The 14993-nt window shown below is 37.8% G+C and overlaps 1 protein-coding gene across 2 annotated transcripts in view; it reads left to right on the top strand.

The window, feature by feature from the left end:
- TRPM8 (transient receptor potential cation channel subfamily M member 8) overlaps positions 1-12142 on the top strand; it is a 99239-nt gene extending 87097 nt beyond the window's left edge. Inside the window, exons 22-25 of one of the 2 annotated variants that reach the window (XM_030916470.1) lie at positions 1623-1722; positions 2849-2882; positions 9095-9186; positions 11802-12142. In XM_030916470.1, coding sequence (XP_030772330.1) covers positions 1623-1722; positions 2849-2882; positions 9095-9145 — 185 coding nt within the window. In that variant the 3' untranslated portion in view covers positions 9146-9186; positions 11802-12142. The remainder of the gene's footprint in view (positions 1-1622; positions 1723-2848; positions 2883-9094; positions 9187-11801) is intronic. The other variant, XM_030916467.1, reaches the window with a different exon arrangement.
- Positions 12143-14993: the final 2851 nt, after the last annotated feature.

Below are 14993 nucleotides of genomic sequence, written 5' to 3'. Positions count from 1 at the left end.
CATTACCCTAAGGCAGTAACAATTGACAGATTTTCTCCTCATATGGAAGGACTATTTATCCACGTTCTTGCCAATATGGGATATAGTCATTATTTTACTGCTAATTTTCCGGTATGGTTAGTGAAAATGCTATGTCATCATTTCTATCAGCATTTCTTTGAGTGTTACAGATGTTGGTCATTTTTTATTTTTATCTTTTGGTAATTTGTCATCCTTGCTCTCTGGCTGTCTGTGTCCAGGAGTGTCTACCCTTTCCGTGCTGATTTTTAAGCACTCCTCTTGGACTTCCTCATTGATTTTGTTTGAAGAAAAGACATTGAAACTTCTTTGTTGGGAAAAATACAATTCAAAAAATCAGTTAAGAATTATTTTGTAAAATGAGTAACCACACTTAAAAATAAATCCATATTTGCTATGTAGAATTTGCTTAAATCGAGGCTGCACACGTTGGCTGAAGCCTATAAACCCAGAACTTTGGGAGGCTGAGGCGGGTAGACCACTTGAGGTCAGGAGTTTGAGACCAGCCTGGGCCAACATGATGAAACCCCGTCTCTACTAAAAATATAAAAATTAGCTGGGTTTGGTGGTATGCACCTGTAGCCCCAGCTACTTGGGAGGATGAGGCTGGAGATTCGCTTGAACCAGGAGGCGGAGGTTGCACTGAGCTGAGATTGCACCACTGCACTCCAGCCTGGACTACCAGAGTGAAACTTCATCTACACACACACACCCATAAAGAATTTGCTTAAATCCAGCCACGTGCATATTGGTTCTGTCTTTGACCCCCAATTAATTATTTTTAAATCTAGAGAAATCTTATAATTATTCCTAAACTCTAACATGTTGATGAATACATTTAAATGGTAACTCAAAAGTTAAAAACTACATAAATTTATTTCAAGCAGACGTGTGTGTGAGCATATGTGCTCTCCTGTCCCCGGGAATTCGTGTGGAGGTTTGACATCCATTGCATTTGTACTTGGAATATAGGTGACATGTGGATCTGTTCTTTTGTTGTCCTGTCATCTGAAAGGCTCAGGCACCATAATAAATTGAACGAAGAATCTTACTTGAATATGTCCCAGAACAATCTTAGGGCATGCTCTATCTTAGGTGAATTTTCTTTGAGGTCCACGTCTCATGTTTCAGAAGGACAGGAACAATGCCTTGGCTTATTTTCCTCTCCTCCAGAGCTCCTACCCCAGTTTTAGGTTGAGAGTAGGTACACAATTCATCAGCAGTTATCCAGCTGAATGGTTTAGCATTTTTATGTCATCAAAATGGAAGAAGAGCACATATCAAATGGGAGGACTAAATTCATTAGTGGAATGATTTTGCTAAGTCACAAAACACACAGATAGGATTTGGATCGATGTCTGTTTAAATAAAGATTGCATTCCTATTTCACACAGGCAGCTTCAATTCCTCATTGTTACGGAGAAAGCCATTACTATTCCATCACTCTGATGCTGTCACTAGGAGGTAACATTAGTCAGACCAGCCTGTGCAGGACGAATCTCATTCTTAGTTCCAGAGTCTCACAAAATGCCTAGAAGATCTTAATTTAGGAAGCAAGGGGCAAATGAAACAGTTTGAATGTTTTCTTTTTCTCATTATTCAAGGTTTCAAAAATGAGGACAACGAGACTTTGGCATGGGAGGGTGTGATGAAGGAAAATTACCTTGTCAAGATCAACACGAAAGCCAACGACACCTCAGAGGAGTATGTCAGACATCCCTTTCTACTTTGCAAGGCTCCCTCTGTAGACATAAGCCCACAGAATGTAGGCAGCTTATCTGAGCAAACTCAGTAAAGAGCATTTTCAACGGAGAGCAGTACCGCCACAAAGATATTACCCGGGCAATTGAAGATGACAAACACATAAGTGTGTGCCAGCCTTTGGAGAAGGGGAAAAACCACCCATCTACTATCCCAATTGCCCTTCAAGGCCCTGGGAGAGAAAGAGGTATTTGGAGCCTGCAGTGCAGGGCCATGAAACTAGGTAACGAGAGGGTGGGTCCCCTGCTGCAGCTGCAGAGGTGGGTTCTGGCAAGACTCACAGGTCATGGGCCATTGGCATTATCTTGCAAGTGCCACACACCTATTTATCTTTGTGGTGAAGAAGTACAGAGATGAGAAGATAGACAAACCATTTTGTTGATCTGTTACAGGCTGCCCCTGAAAAATCCTGAATTCATTTATGAATCGCCTGAAGCTGTTATAAAATCCATGTGATTAAGAAATACATTGATAAAACAGCTTATAGAAATAGATAAGTCATAGCTAAGTCTGTAGGTGGCCCACAAGTAATATGCTGTGAAGTGTATAGAGTGTGCTCTTATTGTAAAGGTTAACGTTCTTCACTGACAGCTGTCACTCTTCCTGAGAGCTCAAAACACCTCAAGTTTCACTCTAACAAAATATGAGTATACATAAGCACAACTAATACCTTTGCTGGGTTCAATACAGCTATTGAAAGAAGCATGTGGTGCTCATTCTCTTTTAACAGCAGAGACCATGCCATAAGCTCTCCTCTGTCCCTAGACTCTGAGATCTGGGTTTTGCAAGGCAGAGACAGACTTACAAGTCATTTTTCAACACCCTATCAACAGAGATAGTTGTTTTATGTGCTGTGCTTCTAATTGTGATGATACAAAATTCTGCTTTGTTTGCGTACTAGGAAGACAATCAGAAAGAAGGGTAAATGCAGCGGATCCTTGATCTAGCTGAGAGTGAAAATGACTTGTATTCTGTACTTTAATTTAAAAGACTGCAAAATGGAGCTTAATAGCCCTCTCTCAATCTCTTTTTCTCTTGTTCACTTTGTTTTTCATTAATTTCTTTGCAGAATGAGGCATCGATTTAGACAACTGGATACAAAGGTATGGATCTGTTAATAGTTTGTATTTTTTTTTTTTTTTTTTTGGTCACTAATATCTTTGAGCTTTCAACTGGAGGCCAGTAGTTATGGTCAGAAAATAAAAGAAGTTATATTCAGCTTTCTGAATTCACTGTCTAAGAGCTGGGTGCTGGAATGGAATTGCTTCTTATGCTCTAAGCATCACCCAGGTAAGCATCTTGAAGTCCCAATTCCATGATGTCTAAAATCTTTTCTGTCTTATCTGACTCAGGGACCCCTCTTCTCTTTCTTTCAGCTGTAGAGGCAGGTGAAGATGCTTACAATTATAGGGAACATAAGGAAGGCTCAAAAGAGCTTTCTGGGGGCCTGTGTGCCTTGATGCTCGTCTTCGCTGCCACTCTGATTTGTTGCTTGTTTTATTTGGAGGGCATTGGAAATGCGTGAGTACGCATATGAACACCAGGCACAGACAGAGTGTGTCTGCCCTCACTCTGAGCTGGGTAGCTGAAATTATAATCAGGTTCAAATCACAATCAGAAATCACAATCGATTCCTATATGCTAGATTCCTGCCAGGCTCTGAAGAGGAGATGATATTTGGTATTCTATCACGTTATTTTGAGAATGGCATCCTGGATGATGACATTCATAGACCTTCCAGTATTGTGGCTGTTCGGTGGGTAGACAAGACGCATCTGGTTTGGCAAAATCTACACCAACCCGTACCTTGTCCATAGTATAGCGCCTTAATAAATGTTTATTGAATGAATAAATGAACAAAAGGGGTCCTTTGCAGAGCTCTCATATATGAGAACATATCTGTTTACAGTTTCTTGTTTATTTATTTGTGTTATTTATCCCCAACATTTAAAAAATCTAGGTAGTAGTTGTCAGCTGTGAAGGTCCTAAATCTAGAGAACCGTGGGTTGTTCTAAGCAGCTGCAATGAGGGACAGCATGAACCAGAAGAGAGCCGAGTGGGAAGAAGGAGGGGAGTCTGGGTCATTCTGCCTGGGAACTTGCTTGCCTCTTTATAGAGTTGGATTTTATTCCCACGCAAGGGAAGGCTCAGGGAGTTTTAAAACCCAAGAGGGACCTATCTGGAATCCTCCTTTCAAAGTGCTCTCTGAGTGATCAGAATGATCGTGGAGGAGAGGCTCCAGCAATCTGGTTGGGGAGTTGGATGCGGTAGGAACTCTTCTACATAGCGTGTTTGTAGAGAAAACAGTATTTTAGTTTGTTTTGTTGTTTTGTTTTTTATTTGAGAGTTTATTTGGGGTGACTTCGGAGGAAGCTAATGGAAAGCCATCTTAGGGTTTGGGCAAAAGCTTCCCCAAGCCACACCTTGGTTCTGACTCTGCTGTGGAACGTGCAGAGAGTGGACAGAGGAGGGAGCAACAGTGGATGCAGGAAGAGAGGGACAGGGTGGGAGACTTGGCCCCAGCCTGGGCCCTGGGTCAGAGGAGAAGCAGTAGAATTGTGGATACAGGACCAGCTGATCTGACTCCCAGGGTCCAGGCTGTTCGTCAGCCTGGACCCTCACTGCACAGCGCAGAGCCTCGGCCATCACTCAGGTGGTCCCACCGCCTCCCTCCCCTCCTCCCTTTCCCCTTGCTCTCTGTCTCTTTAAAAATTTCCCCTCTGTCCTCTTACCTCCCCTTCTGAACAACCAAAAAACCCTCCTTCTTTTTACTCACACAGAATTTTAGGGATAATCTTTTGGAGGTTTCTCAAGAAAGCTTTTGGAATCTTTTAAATTTATTTTAAAACAACTTTATTGAGAGATCACTGACATACAAAATTACATATATTTAAAATGTACAATTTGATGTTTTGATGCATGTATACATTGCAAAATGATCACCACAACCCAGCCCAGCTAATTAACATCGTATTACTTCTACATATTTACCATCTGTGAGTGTTGTATGTATGTGTGAGGGAATGAGATTAATTTAAAATCTCTCCTCCTGGCAAATTTCATGGGTCCAATATTGTTAACTGTTGTCACCATGCTGTACAGTCGATCTCTAGAATTTATTTATCTTGCATAACAGAAATTTTCTGCCCTTTGACCAATATCACCTTATTTGCCCCCTCTTCTTAGCCCCCGGCAACCACCATGCTACTCTCTGACTCGATGAGTTTGACTCTTTTAGATTTCACATATAAGTGAGATAGCACAGTATTTCTCTTTCTGTGTCTGGCTTATTTTGTTTAGCATAATGTCCTTCAGCTCCACTTATGCTGTGGAAAATGGCAGGATTTCTTTCCTTATTTTAAGGCTGAAAAATATCCCATTATAGGTATGTACCACGTTTTCTTCATCCATTGATCTCTTGATGGACATTAGGTAGTTTCCATATTTTGGCTATTGTGAATCATGCAGCAGTGAATGTGAGAAGGCAGATATCTCTTTGTGATCCTGATTTCAATTCTTTTGGATCTAAACCCAGAGGTGGGATTGCTGGATCATATGATAACTGTATTTTTATTTTTGTGAGGAGCTTCCATACTGTTTTCCGTAATAGCTATATCAACTTACCTTCCCAATAGTGTACAAGAGTTCCCCCTTTCCCACCTCCTTGCCAACACTTACCATCTGCCTTTTTGATAATAACCATCATAACAGATGTGAGGTATGGTCTTATTGTGGTTTTGATTTGCATTTCCCTATGATTAAGTGCCGAGCACCTTTTTACCTGTTTGACATCTGAATTTCTTCTTCTGAGAAGTGTCTATTTAAGTTTTTGCCCACTTTTTAGTCAGTTTATTTGTATTTTTGGGATTGAGTTGTGTGAGTTCCTTATGTATTGTGGATATTAGGTGCTTACTGATAAATGGTTTGTAAATCTCTTTTTCCCACTTCATAGGTTGCCCTTTTCTTTTATTTATTGCTTCCTTTGTTGTGAAGAAGATTTTCTTTTCTATAATCCCACTTGATTATTTTTGCTTTTGTTGTCCTTGTTTTTGGAGTCATATCCAAAAATTCATTGCCAAGACCAAAGTCAAGAAAGTTTTTCCCTATGCTTTCTTCTAGGAGTTTTGCAGTTTCAAGTCTTATGTTTAAGACTTTGATCCATTTTGAGTTGATTTTTGTGTATAGTGTGAGATAGGGGTCCAATGTTATTCTTTTACCTGTGGGTATTCAGTTTTTTCAAAACCATTTATTGAAGAGACTTTCCTTTCCCCACTGATGCCTTTAGATAAATCAGTTGGCTATAAATATGTGGATTTATTTCTGGGCTTTTTATTCTATTCCGTTGGTCTATATGTCTTTTTTATGCCAGTACCATACTGTTTTGATTACTTTAGCTTTGTAATATAATTTGAAGTCAGGATGTGTGATGCTTCCAGCTTAGTTCTTTTTGCTCAAGATTGCTTTGGCTATTCAGAATCTTCTGTGGTATTATATACATTTTAGGATTGTTATTTCTATTTCTGTCAAAAAAAAAAAAAAAAAAAAGCCCATGGTATTTTGATAGGGATTGCATTGAATCTGTAGACTTCTTTAAGTAGAATGGATATTTTAACTATATTCATTTTTTCAATCCATGAACATGGGATGTTTTTCCATTTATTTGTGTCTTTTAAACTTTCCTTTATCAATGTTTTATAATTTTCAGTGTACCAGTCTTTTACTTCTCTGTTAAATTTCTAAGAATTTTATTCTTTTTGTTACTTATATTAATGGATTGTTTTCATAATTTCCCTTCTAGATAGCTCTTTGCTGATGTATAGAAATGCCATTAATTTTTGTATGTTGACTTTGTATCCTGCAAATATACTGAATTTATTTATTAGTTCTAACAGTTTGTTGTTGTTGTTGTTGTTGTTGTTGTTTTTGAGATGGAGTCTCACTCTGTCACCCAGGCTGGAGTGCAGTGGTGCAATCTCAGCTCACTGCAAGTTCCGCCTCCTGGGTTCAAGTGATTCTCCTGCCTCATCCTCCTGAGTAGCTGGGATTACAGGTGCGCACCACCATGCCCAGCTAATTTTTGTGTTTTTAGTTGAGATGGGGTTTCACATGTTGGGCAGGATGGTCTCCATCTCCTGATTTCGTGATCTGCCCGCCTTGGCCTCCCAACGTGCTGGGATTACAGGCGTGAGCCACCGCGCCCAGCAGTTCTAACAGTTTGTGTGTATGTGTGTGTGTGTGTGTGTGTGTAGTCTTTAGGGTTTTCTTCATATAAGATTATGTTATCTGCAAACAGAGATAATTTTACTTTTTTCTTTTTTATTTAGATGCCTTTTCTTTTCTTTTTTTCTTGTCTGATTTCTCTGGCTAGAACTTCTTATGCTGTTAAATAGCAGTAGTGAGAATGGGCATCCTTGCCTTATTCTAGATCTTAGAGAAAAAGCTTTCAGTTTTACCCCATGAAGTATGATGTTAGTTGTGGGTTTTTCATATATGGCCTTTATTGTGTTGTGGTAAGTTCCTTCTATACCTATTTTGTTGAGAGTCTTTTTTATTTTATTTTTTTTTAAATCATGAAAAGACCTTGAATTTTGTCAACTGCTTTTTCTGCATCTGTTGAGATGATCATGTGGTTTTCATCTTTCATTCTGTTAATGTGGTGTATCACACTGATGAATCTTCATATGTTGAACCACCCTTGCATACCAGTGATGCACTGGGTATGCATCACCACCACTGGGTGGTGGTGTCTCCACGGAGCCTTTTAATGTGCTCTGAAATTCAGTTTGCTAGTAATTTATTGAGATTTCTGTATCTATGTTCCTCAGGAACTTTGGCCTATAGTTTTCTTTTCTTGTGTTTCTTTTTCTGGCTTTGGTAAAAGAATAATGCTGGCCTCACACAATGAATTTGTACTTGTTCCCTTTTCTAATTTTTGGAAGAGTCTAAGGTTTGGTATTTGTTCTTCTTTGACTGTCTGCCAGAATTTCCCAGTAAGCCATCTGATTTCCCAGTAAGCCATCCTGGGCTTTTCTTTGTTGAAAGCTTTTTGATTGCTGATTTTGTTTTTCTTCATTTGTTGTTTGTCTGTTCAGGCTTTGTATTTCTTCTTGATCCAGGTCTTTGTAAGTTGTACATTTCTGGGATATTTCCATTTCTTCTAGGTTTATCTACCTTTTTGCATAGAATTGTTTATATTAGCCCCTTCGGATTCCTTTTGTTACTATGCCCTCTCTGTAAGGTTGTCTTTCTCATTTCTGATTGTATTTATTTGTGTCTTCTTCCTTTTTTAAAAAAGGTTTGTTGATTTTGTTTATCTTTTCAAAAAACCAACTCTTACTTTCAATGATTTTTTTTTTCCCATTGTTTTTTGACTCTTTTTTTTTTTTTAAATGTATTTTGGTCTTGGAGTTTTTGCTCTACTTTAAACAGCTTACTAAAGTCATTTTACTATTAACAAATACAAGGGTATCTCAAAAGCTCCTATAGGGAATACAAAATTTCCCCATCTCATTATACCAGAAAACAATACAATTCATCTTAAGTCTGTAAGTATGGATCTTACTATGCCTTATTTATTTTAGGAAGCCATTAGCACTTCTAGTTTCATTTTGTTCTTTTATTTTTAAACAGTTAAAGAAAAAGGTTACTACTGAAATTAAGCCCAACTTCAATACAGATTTTTTGTTTCTTGAGTGAGTGATATAGCAAATTGGAAACCAAACTGTACAGAAATTGCTTTTATCAAGTGTACTAATATGACGTGTAATTTAAAATGACTTCGTGTATCTTTTGTAATAAATTAGTGAAACATGCATGGATCAAGATTCATTTCATTATGCCTTTTATTTAAATTGTGTGCTGTTTTTGTGTGGGGGGGGAGATCTTTTATTTGCAAAAATTTTATTAGTATCACATTATTTTTATTAGTATTATACTTTTACCAAAGCAAAACTTAATATCTTATACTTTTATTGATGTTAGTTACATAGAACATATTCTTTTTACATATTACTTGTTCTTATTATTGAAATCTATTATCTCTATTTGGGAGCCACTAATGATTTGCCTCTGAATAAAGTTAATATTAATTGGTTTACTAACTGGTTACTAATTGTTAGTGATATGATTTCAGAAAGTAAGCAATGATCAGGATCTGAAATGCCACATGCCACTCTCATTCTGCCTTATTTTAGATGTGCTGTACTTGCTATTTAGTAGACATGTCTGTTTCTTAGAAAAGGCACAGAGCAATAATTTAAAAATGAAAGTTGGAAAATTTATCTTAAGACCAGTTCTATTTTTTTCTCTTTCCAAGCTTAATGATCTCAAGGGTCTTCTGAAAGAAATTGCTAATAAAATCAAATAAAACTGTATGAACTCTAATGGAGAAAATCTAATTATAGCAAGGTGAGTCATTCTAATGGCTTTTTACTTTGCTCTGAAAATTTGCATCTTTTAAGACTAATTTAAAATCATGATTTTTTCTCAGTTATTTCCATAAATTACCAAATTTGAAAATAATGCATTGTGCAAAAAAAAAAAAAAAAAAAATTATAGAGGTACAGAAGGAAGCAAGTTGAAGTTCCTTCTCACATTACCTTCCCTACCAATTTTGGTCCCCACACCAGGGGTTAGCATTGTTAGGGACAGGGTTTAAGTATCTTGTCCTGTAGGACCTTTTAAAACACTTGTAACCTATATAGCTATTTTGGCATGAATTGAAACAAGGCCGCACTGTTCCAAGATCTGCTATTTTTTAATCTTCCTTAATTCTGTATCATGAAGTATTTACAGATCAGCACCCAAAAATGTCTTATTCTCATAGTATATTTATTACGATGAATATACAAATATGTTAATCATCTTTTTGCTAACAAAAATGTTTTGGTGAGGCATTCAAGGTTTTTAACAATAGCTCTTTTGCACAATTAAAATGCAATTCAATTTACTGGCAAAATTTAACCCAAGACTTTGCTCCATGGTCTTACCATTTGCTTTTGTTATGTTTTCTCATTACCTGTCCAAATCTTAAAACCAAATGTTAAGAATGTTTTTAGGGACATGTCAAGTTAGGAAAAAAACAGCAACGGGCATTCCACTGGATTAGAATATTTTTTGAGAAAGCAAATTGTAAGGAATGGAAACATAATTAAGAATTCTCTTCTTTCTCCTTCCTCTCTTCCCTTCCTTCCATGAGTATTTATTGAGTACCTGCTCAGTGCTCAGAACTGTGCTGACCCTGGCACTGACCTCATACACTGACCAGTCTATGCATTAAGTACTTAAGCTGCAGAAATTTCTATTCATGGGATGATTGTGCTATACGGGAAATCATGTTGCATCAGGTTCCTTTCAATCTTTCTGGTCTCAGAGTTCTTTTCCTTGGGTTCTGACAGTTGTAGCTCATATCAAAAAGCACTGTATTATGGAGGGCTTTGTTAGAGTAAGATTGATGCATATTTGATGTAATCTGAAAGGGAGGTACAGCCTCCTGATGTGCTCAAGAAAATAAGCCTTGCGTATTAAGGGAGAACTTATTTCAACTCTTTCATAATTGTGTTTAATGAAAACACTATTAAACCTTATAATAAATTACAATTTGGATTTTGAAGCACATGCCATTTTGTTTGTCAGCTGAAATGTAGGAAAAAAAACAATGAGGAACGTAAAACAACTAAAATGATGCAAATCTAAAGGTGATTAAAAAGTTGTAATCATCAGAAAAGAGTCAGATTCAGACACGCACATCCCCCTCTTAAATCTCCAATCTTCTGTCTCTCAATCTTTCTCAAATGTGCTGTGAGTAAAATGGGCAGGCAGACTGATTTCCTATCAACTTGCCCTTTGTTTAACTTTAAACTTTCATTAACATATTGAGAATTAAGTAATTGGTGAGTGAAAGGAACTAAGAGAAGGACATCACCTACTTTTTATGTGTGTGCAGGTGTAGATATTTGTGTCTACACAGAAAAAAAGAGGAGCAAAAGAGGCCGTGAGAAAACAGGTGCCCCCCAAATTCAGAACCACTGGTGGCCTTAGAGACAACAAATTTGGCATGTCCAATTTTTCATATGCTTTTTAATTCCAGATATAAGATCATTGTTTTGAATGGTGTGTTTGTCATATCCTTAACGTTGCTGAAAATATAACTTTATAGGCAACCAGCTAGGTATACTCTGCCAGTGCCTCCTGAGGCTTCTTTCTCTAGAGGGGTGAGGGTAATCTTTTCCCTGCGGTAGTGGTCAGGGAAGACAGTGTCAGCCTCTTGTGGGAGTGAACTGGTAACCATTTGATGTGGGCGAGGAGCTGACCCTGGGGGCAAGCCTTTACCAATTCCTCCGTCTCCATCTCTGAATCAGCCTTTGATCCAGGAAGTTGGGATGAAATACACAGGTAATTGTCTATTGTTTTCCTTCTCTTACACCAAAGTTGAAAGGAAGTAAGAATCCAGGGTGAGAGCAAGTCATTTGTTTTCTCCTATCTTCATACCTAAGGAGTGGGCACCCTCCCCGAAGACTATGGGAACAGACCTTACCTTAAGGAAGGCCCCTGGAAATTGTTCATTTCCTGCATAACAATCCATTGATTCTTGCATTTGCTGCACTTACGTTCTAGTTCATTAAAAGAATCTAGGTTGTTCTTTGGGGGGGCTCATCATAAACCCACATTTTTCTAAGTTATTTCAGTTTTAATTCATTTTTTTAAATTTATGCAGAAACCACTGAGCAAATAAAGTGCTCAGAAACATTCTGGAATTTAACCTAGATTGAATGCGTTGAGGCTTGATCATTCAACCTGAGTCACGCAGCTCACACCGACAAACTGGTCAGAATACACATCTTTAAGAGAAAAAAACGTTCTCAGAGCTGCTTCTATTTAAAAAAAACATCTCTCAACTTTGGTGGTATATTTGGATCTATTCCCAGTATATTCCCAGTATATTTTGAAGCAAACCATATCCTGCCTGAGAATGGAAGTGGGAAATCTATTCTTAACACAGTGTTCTTTCTTTGTTTTCACAGATCATATTAAGGAATGCTGATGAACAATTTTGCTATCGACTACTAAATGAGAGATTTTCAGGCCCCTGGGTATAGGATGGATGATTTTTAATCACCCTAGTGTGCTGAAACCTTGAGAAGGTGTGTGATTGGTTTCACATGTGAAGATGTAAAGGAAGAACATTTCCTTCACGTGTTTCTCCAGAATGGTGCCTTGATTCTCTCTGTGTCTCAGTGCCTGGGACTGGAGGTTGATAGTTTGAGTGTGTTCTTACCACCTCCTTTTTCCTTCAATCTTATTTTTGATGAACACGTCTATAGGAGAACATCTCTCCTATGAATAAGAACCTGGTCATGCTCTACTCCTGTACTGTGTCTTTGTTTATTTCCAATTGATTGTCTACTTTTCCCTTTTTTGTATTATGTGACTGATTAGTTGGCATATTGTTAAAAGTCTCCCAAATTAGGCCAGATTCTAAAACATGCTGCAGCAAGAGGACCCTGCTCTCTTCAGGAAAAGTGTGTTCATTTCTCAGGATGCTTCTTACCTGTCAGAGGAGTAACGAGGCAGTCTCTTGCTCTCTTGGACTCACCAGGCTCCTATTGAAGGAACCATCCCCATTCCTAAATATGTGAAAAGTCACCCAAAAATCAACCTTGAAAGGCACTACTGACTTTGTTCTTATTGGATACTACTCTTATTTATTATTTTTTCATTAAAAATAATAGCTGGCTATTATAGAAAATTTAGACCATGTAGAGATGTAGAAAGAACATACATTGTCCCCCATTACCTTAAGGTAATCACTGCTAACAATTTCTGGATGGTTTTTCCAGTCTATTTTTTTTTTCTATGTATGTCTCAATTCTCTTATAAAATTTTACAGAATGTTATCATACTACATATATACTTTTATGTAAGCTTTTTCACTTAATATTTTATCAAAGATGTTTTTATTATATTCATAGCCTTCTTAAACATTATATCAGTAATTGCATAAGAGGCAACCTCTAGTGATTTCCATAATTTTGCTCATTGAAGACTGTTTCCAATTGATAATTGGATGAGCATCTTTGTGCATGAATCTTTTTGCTGTATTTGGGGAAATTTTCCAAGGTTAGATTCCAAGAAATATTTATTATTAAACCATTTATAAGGCTTTTTCGTAAATGTATAGCAAATAGGAATTATTAACTTGAGCATAAGATATGAGATACATGAACCTAAACTATTAAAATAAAATATTATATTTAACCCTTAGTTTAAGAAGAAGTCAATAGGCTTATTTAAATAATATGGATAGTGGGCAGATCACTTGAGGTCAGGAGTTCGAGACCAGCCTGGCCAACATGGCGAAACCACATCTCTACTAAAAATACAAAAATTAGCTGGATGTGGTGGTGCACTCCTGTAATCCCAGCTACTCAGAAGGCTGAGGTACTAGAATTGCTTGAACCCGGGAGGCGGAGGGTGCAGTGAACCGAGATTGCACCACTGCAGTCCAGCCTGGGTGACAGAGTGAGACTCTGACTCAAACTAAATAAATAAACATTATGGATGGTGAAGAGACTAGTACAGAATTGGAGAGATTATCTTACTGAACACTTGTAGTCCCAGCTTTCTCTGGAAGTGGTGGTCTTTGAGCAGGATGTGCACAAAGCAATTGAAATGCCCATAATTAGTTTTTCAGCTGTGAATACACTATAAACTCAATGGCTGAAGGAGGAAATTTTAGAAAGAAGCTACTAAAAGATCTATTAGAAAAACTACAAAAGCATTAATTTAAAACGTTTATTTTTCTTTTGTCTGGGCAACAGTGAAAATGACTACTCACAACATTCACTATGTTTGCAAGGAATTAACACAAATAAAAGATGCCTTTTTACTTAAACGCCAATAATGACCTAAAAGGGAATCTTGTTCATAGGGCCAATCAATTCCTGGTTTCAGATGCTGACAGTAGATGGGCCAGATTTACATGACAAAAATCATCAATGAATGAAATATTCAAAATTTCTCTATTAGTGAAAGAATGTCACTTTCACTTCACCATGGCAACTAAAATGTCTGCCTTTTCTGAAACCAGAAGAGGGTAATGTCATCTCCATGCTGACTGGAAAAATAAAGTCTATGGCAGTACGTAAGATTGTGCAGAAACAACAGCCTCAACCTCTTACCCTCAATTCAAGTAGGAAATTTGAATAAGACCAGTAAATTAAATTTAAAACTTCCCAGAAGTCACATTTGGCAGGACCTATTTGATGATCCCATTTGAATGAATTTGTCCTTATATTCATATTTCCACTGACTGTTTCTGTTAGCTTCAGAAATAGGCCTGTGATTACGTCAGTATCAGCTGCAAAAGAAATCCTCCCATTGACACTAAAGACAGAAAACTTGCCCAATACTGAGAAGCAACTTGCATTAGAGAGGGAACCTGTTAAGTGTTTTCAACCCAGTTCATCTGGTGGATGTTTTTGCAGGTTACTCTGAGAATTTTGCTTATGAAAAATCATTATTTTTAGTGTAGTTCACAATAACGTATTGAACATACCTCTAATCAAAGGTGCTACGTTCTTGTGTATGGTACTGAATGTGTCCTGTGTACTTTTGCACAACTGAGAATCCTGCAGCTTGGTTTAATGAGTGTGTTCATGAAATAAATAATGGAGGAATTGTCATGTGTTGCTTTTGTCATTCTATTGAGAGTGAAAAAATAAAATTCCATAATTCGGTGAGATTCACTTCTACAGGGATTTGGTTCCGCGAGTTACATGAGCTGACTCCTCTAAGCAGATGACTAGAGCATTCTGATTAAATGCAAGCAGATGAATTCCCAGCTCTGGTTCCAGTTCTTGTCAGCATATCCAGATCTGAATTCTGTGGCCCACTTTTTCGTCTCCCCCCAGTGAGGCACCCATCTGTAGCCCCGGGGGTTCCAGATGCATTGACTCAGAGACACCCCAATGTGTCATGGATCTTTTCTGAGGCCTCATGTGGGCTCACACACAGGTGCTCCTGCTCTGTATTGGGGACAACATGAATGTCAATTGTCCACAAACCACGTGACAATGGAGCTTTGGGCCCAGCAAAGGACATGATTTCCTTGTTGTAGACATTGTTCCCAGAGTGTTCCTGGGTCCTCCTGCTCCAGACACACATTCGTTCCAGGAAGAATCTGGGAAATGTCTCTTTTCCCACGCTGCTGCTTC

The sequence above is a fragment of the Rhinopithecus roxellana genome, chromosome 14 (genome assembly GCF_007565055.1).
Source record: "Rhinopithecus roxellana isolate Shanxi Qingling chromosome 14, ASM756505v1, whole genome shotgun sequence".
Classification (NCBI taxonomy): Eukaryota; Metazoa; Chordata; class Mammalia; order Primates; family Cercopithecidae; genus Rhinopithecus; species Rhinopithecus roxellana.
Note: the sequence above shows the minus strand (reverse complement) of the source record. Positions and strands in the feature narration are given on the sequence as shown.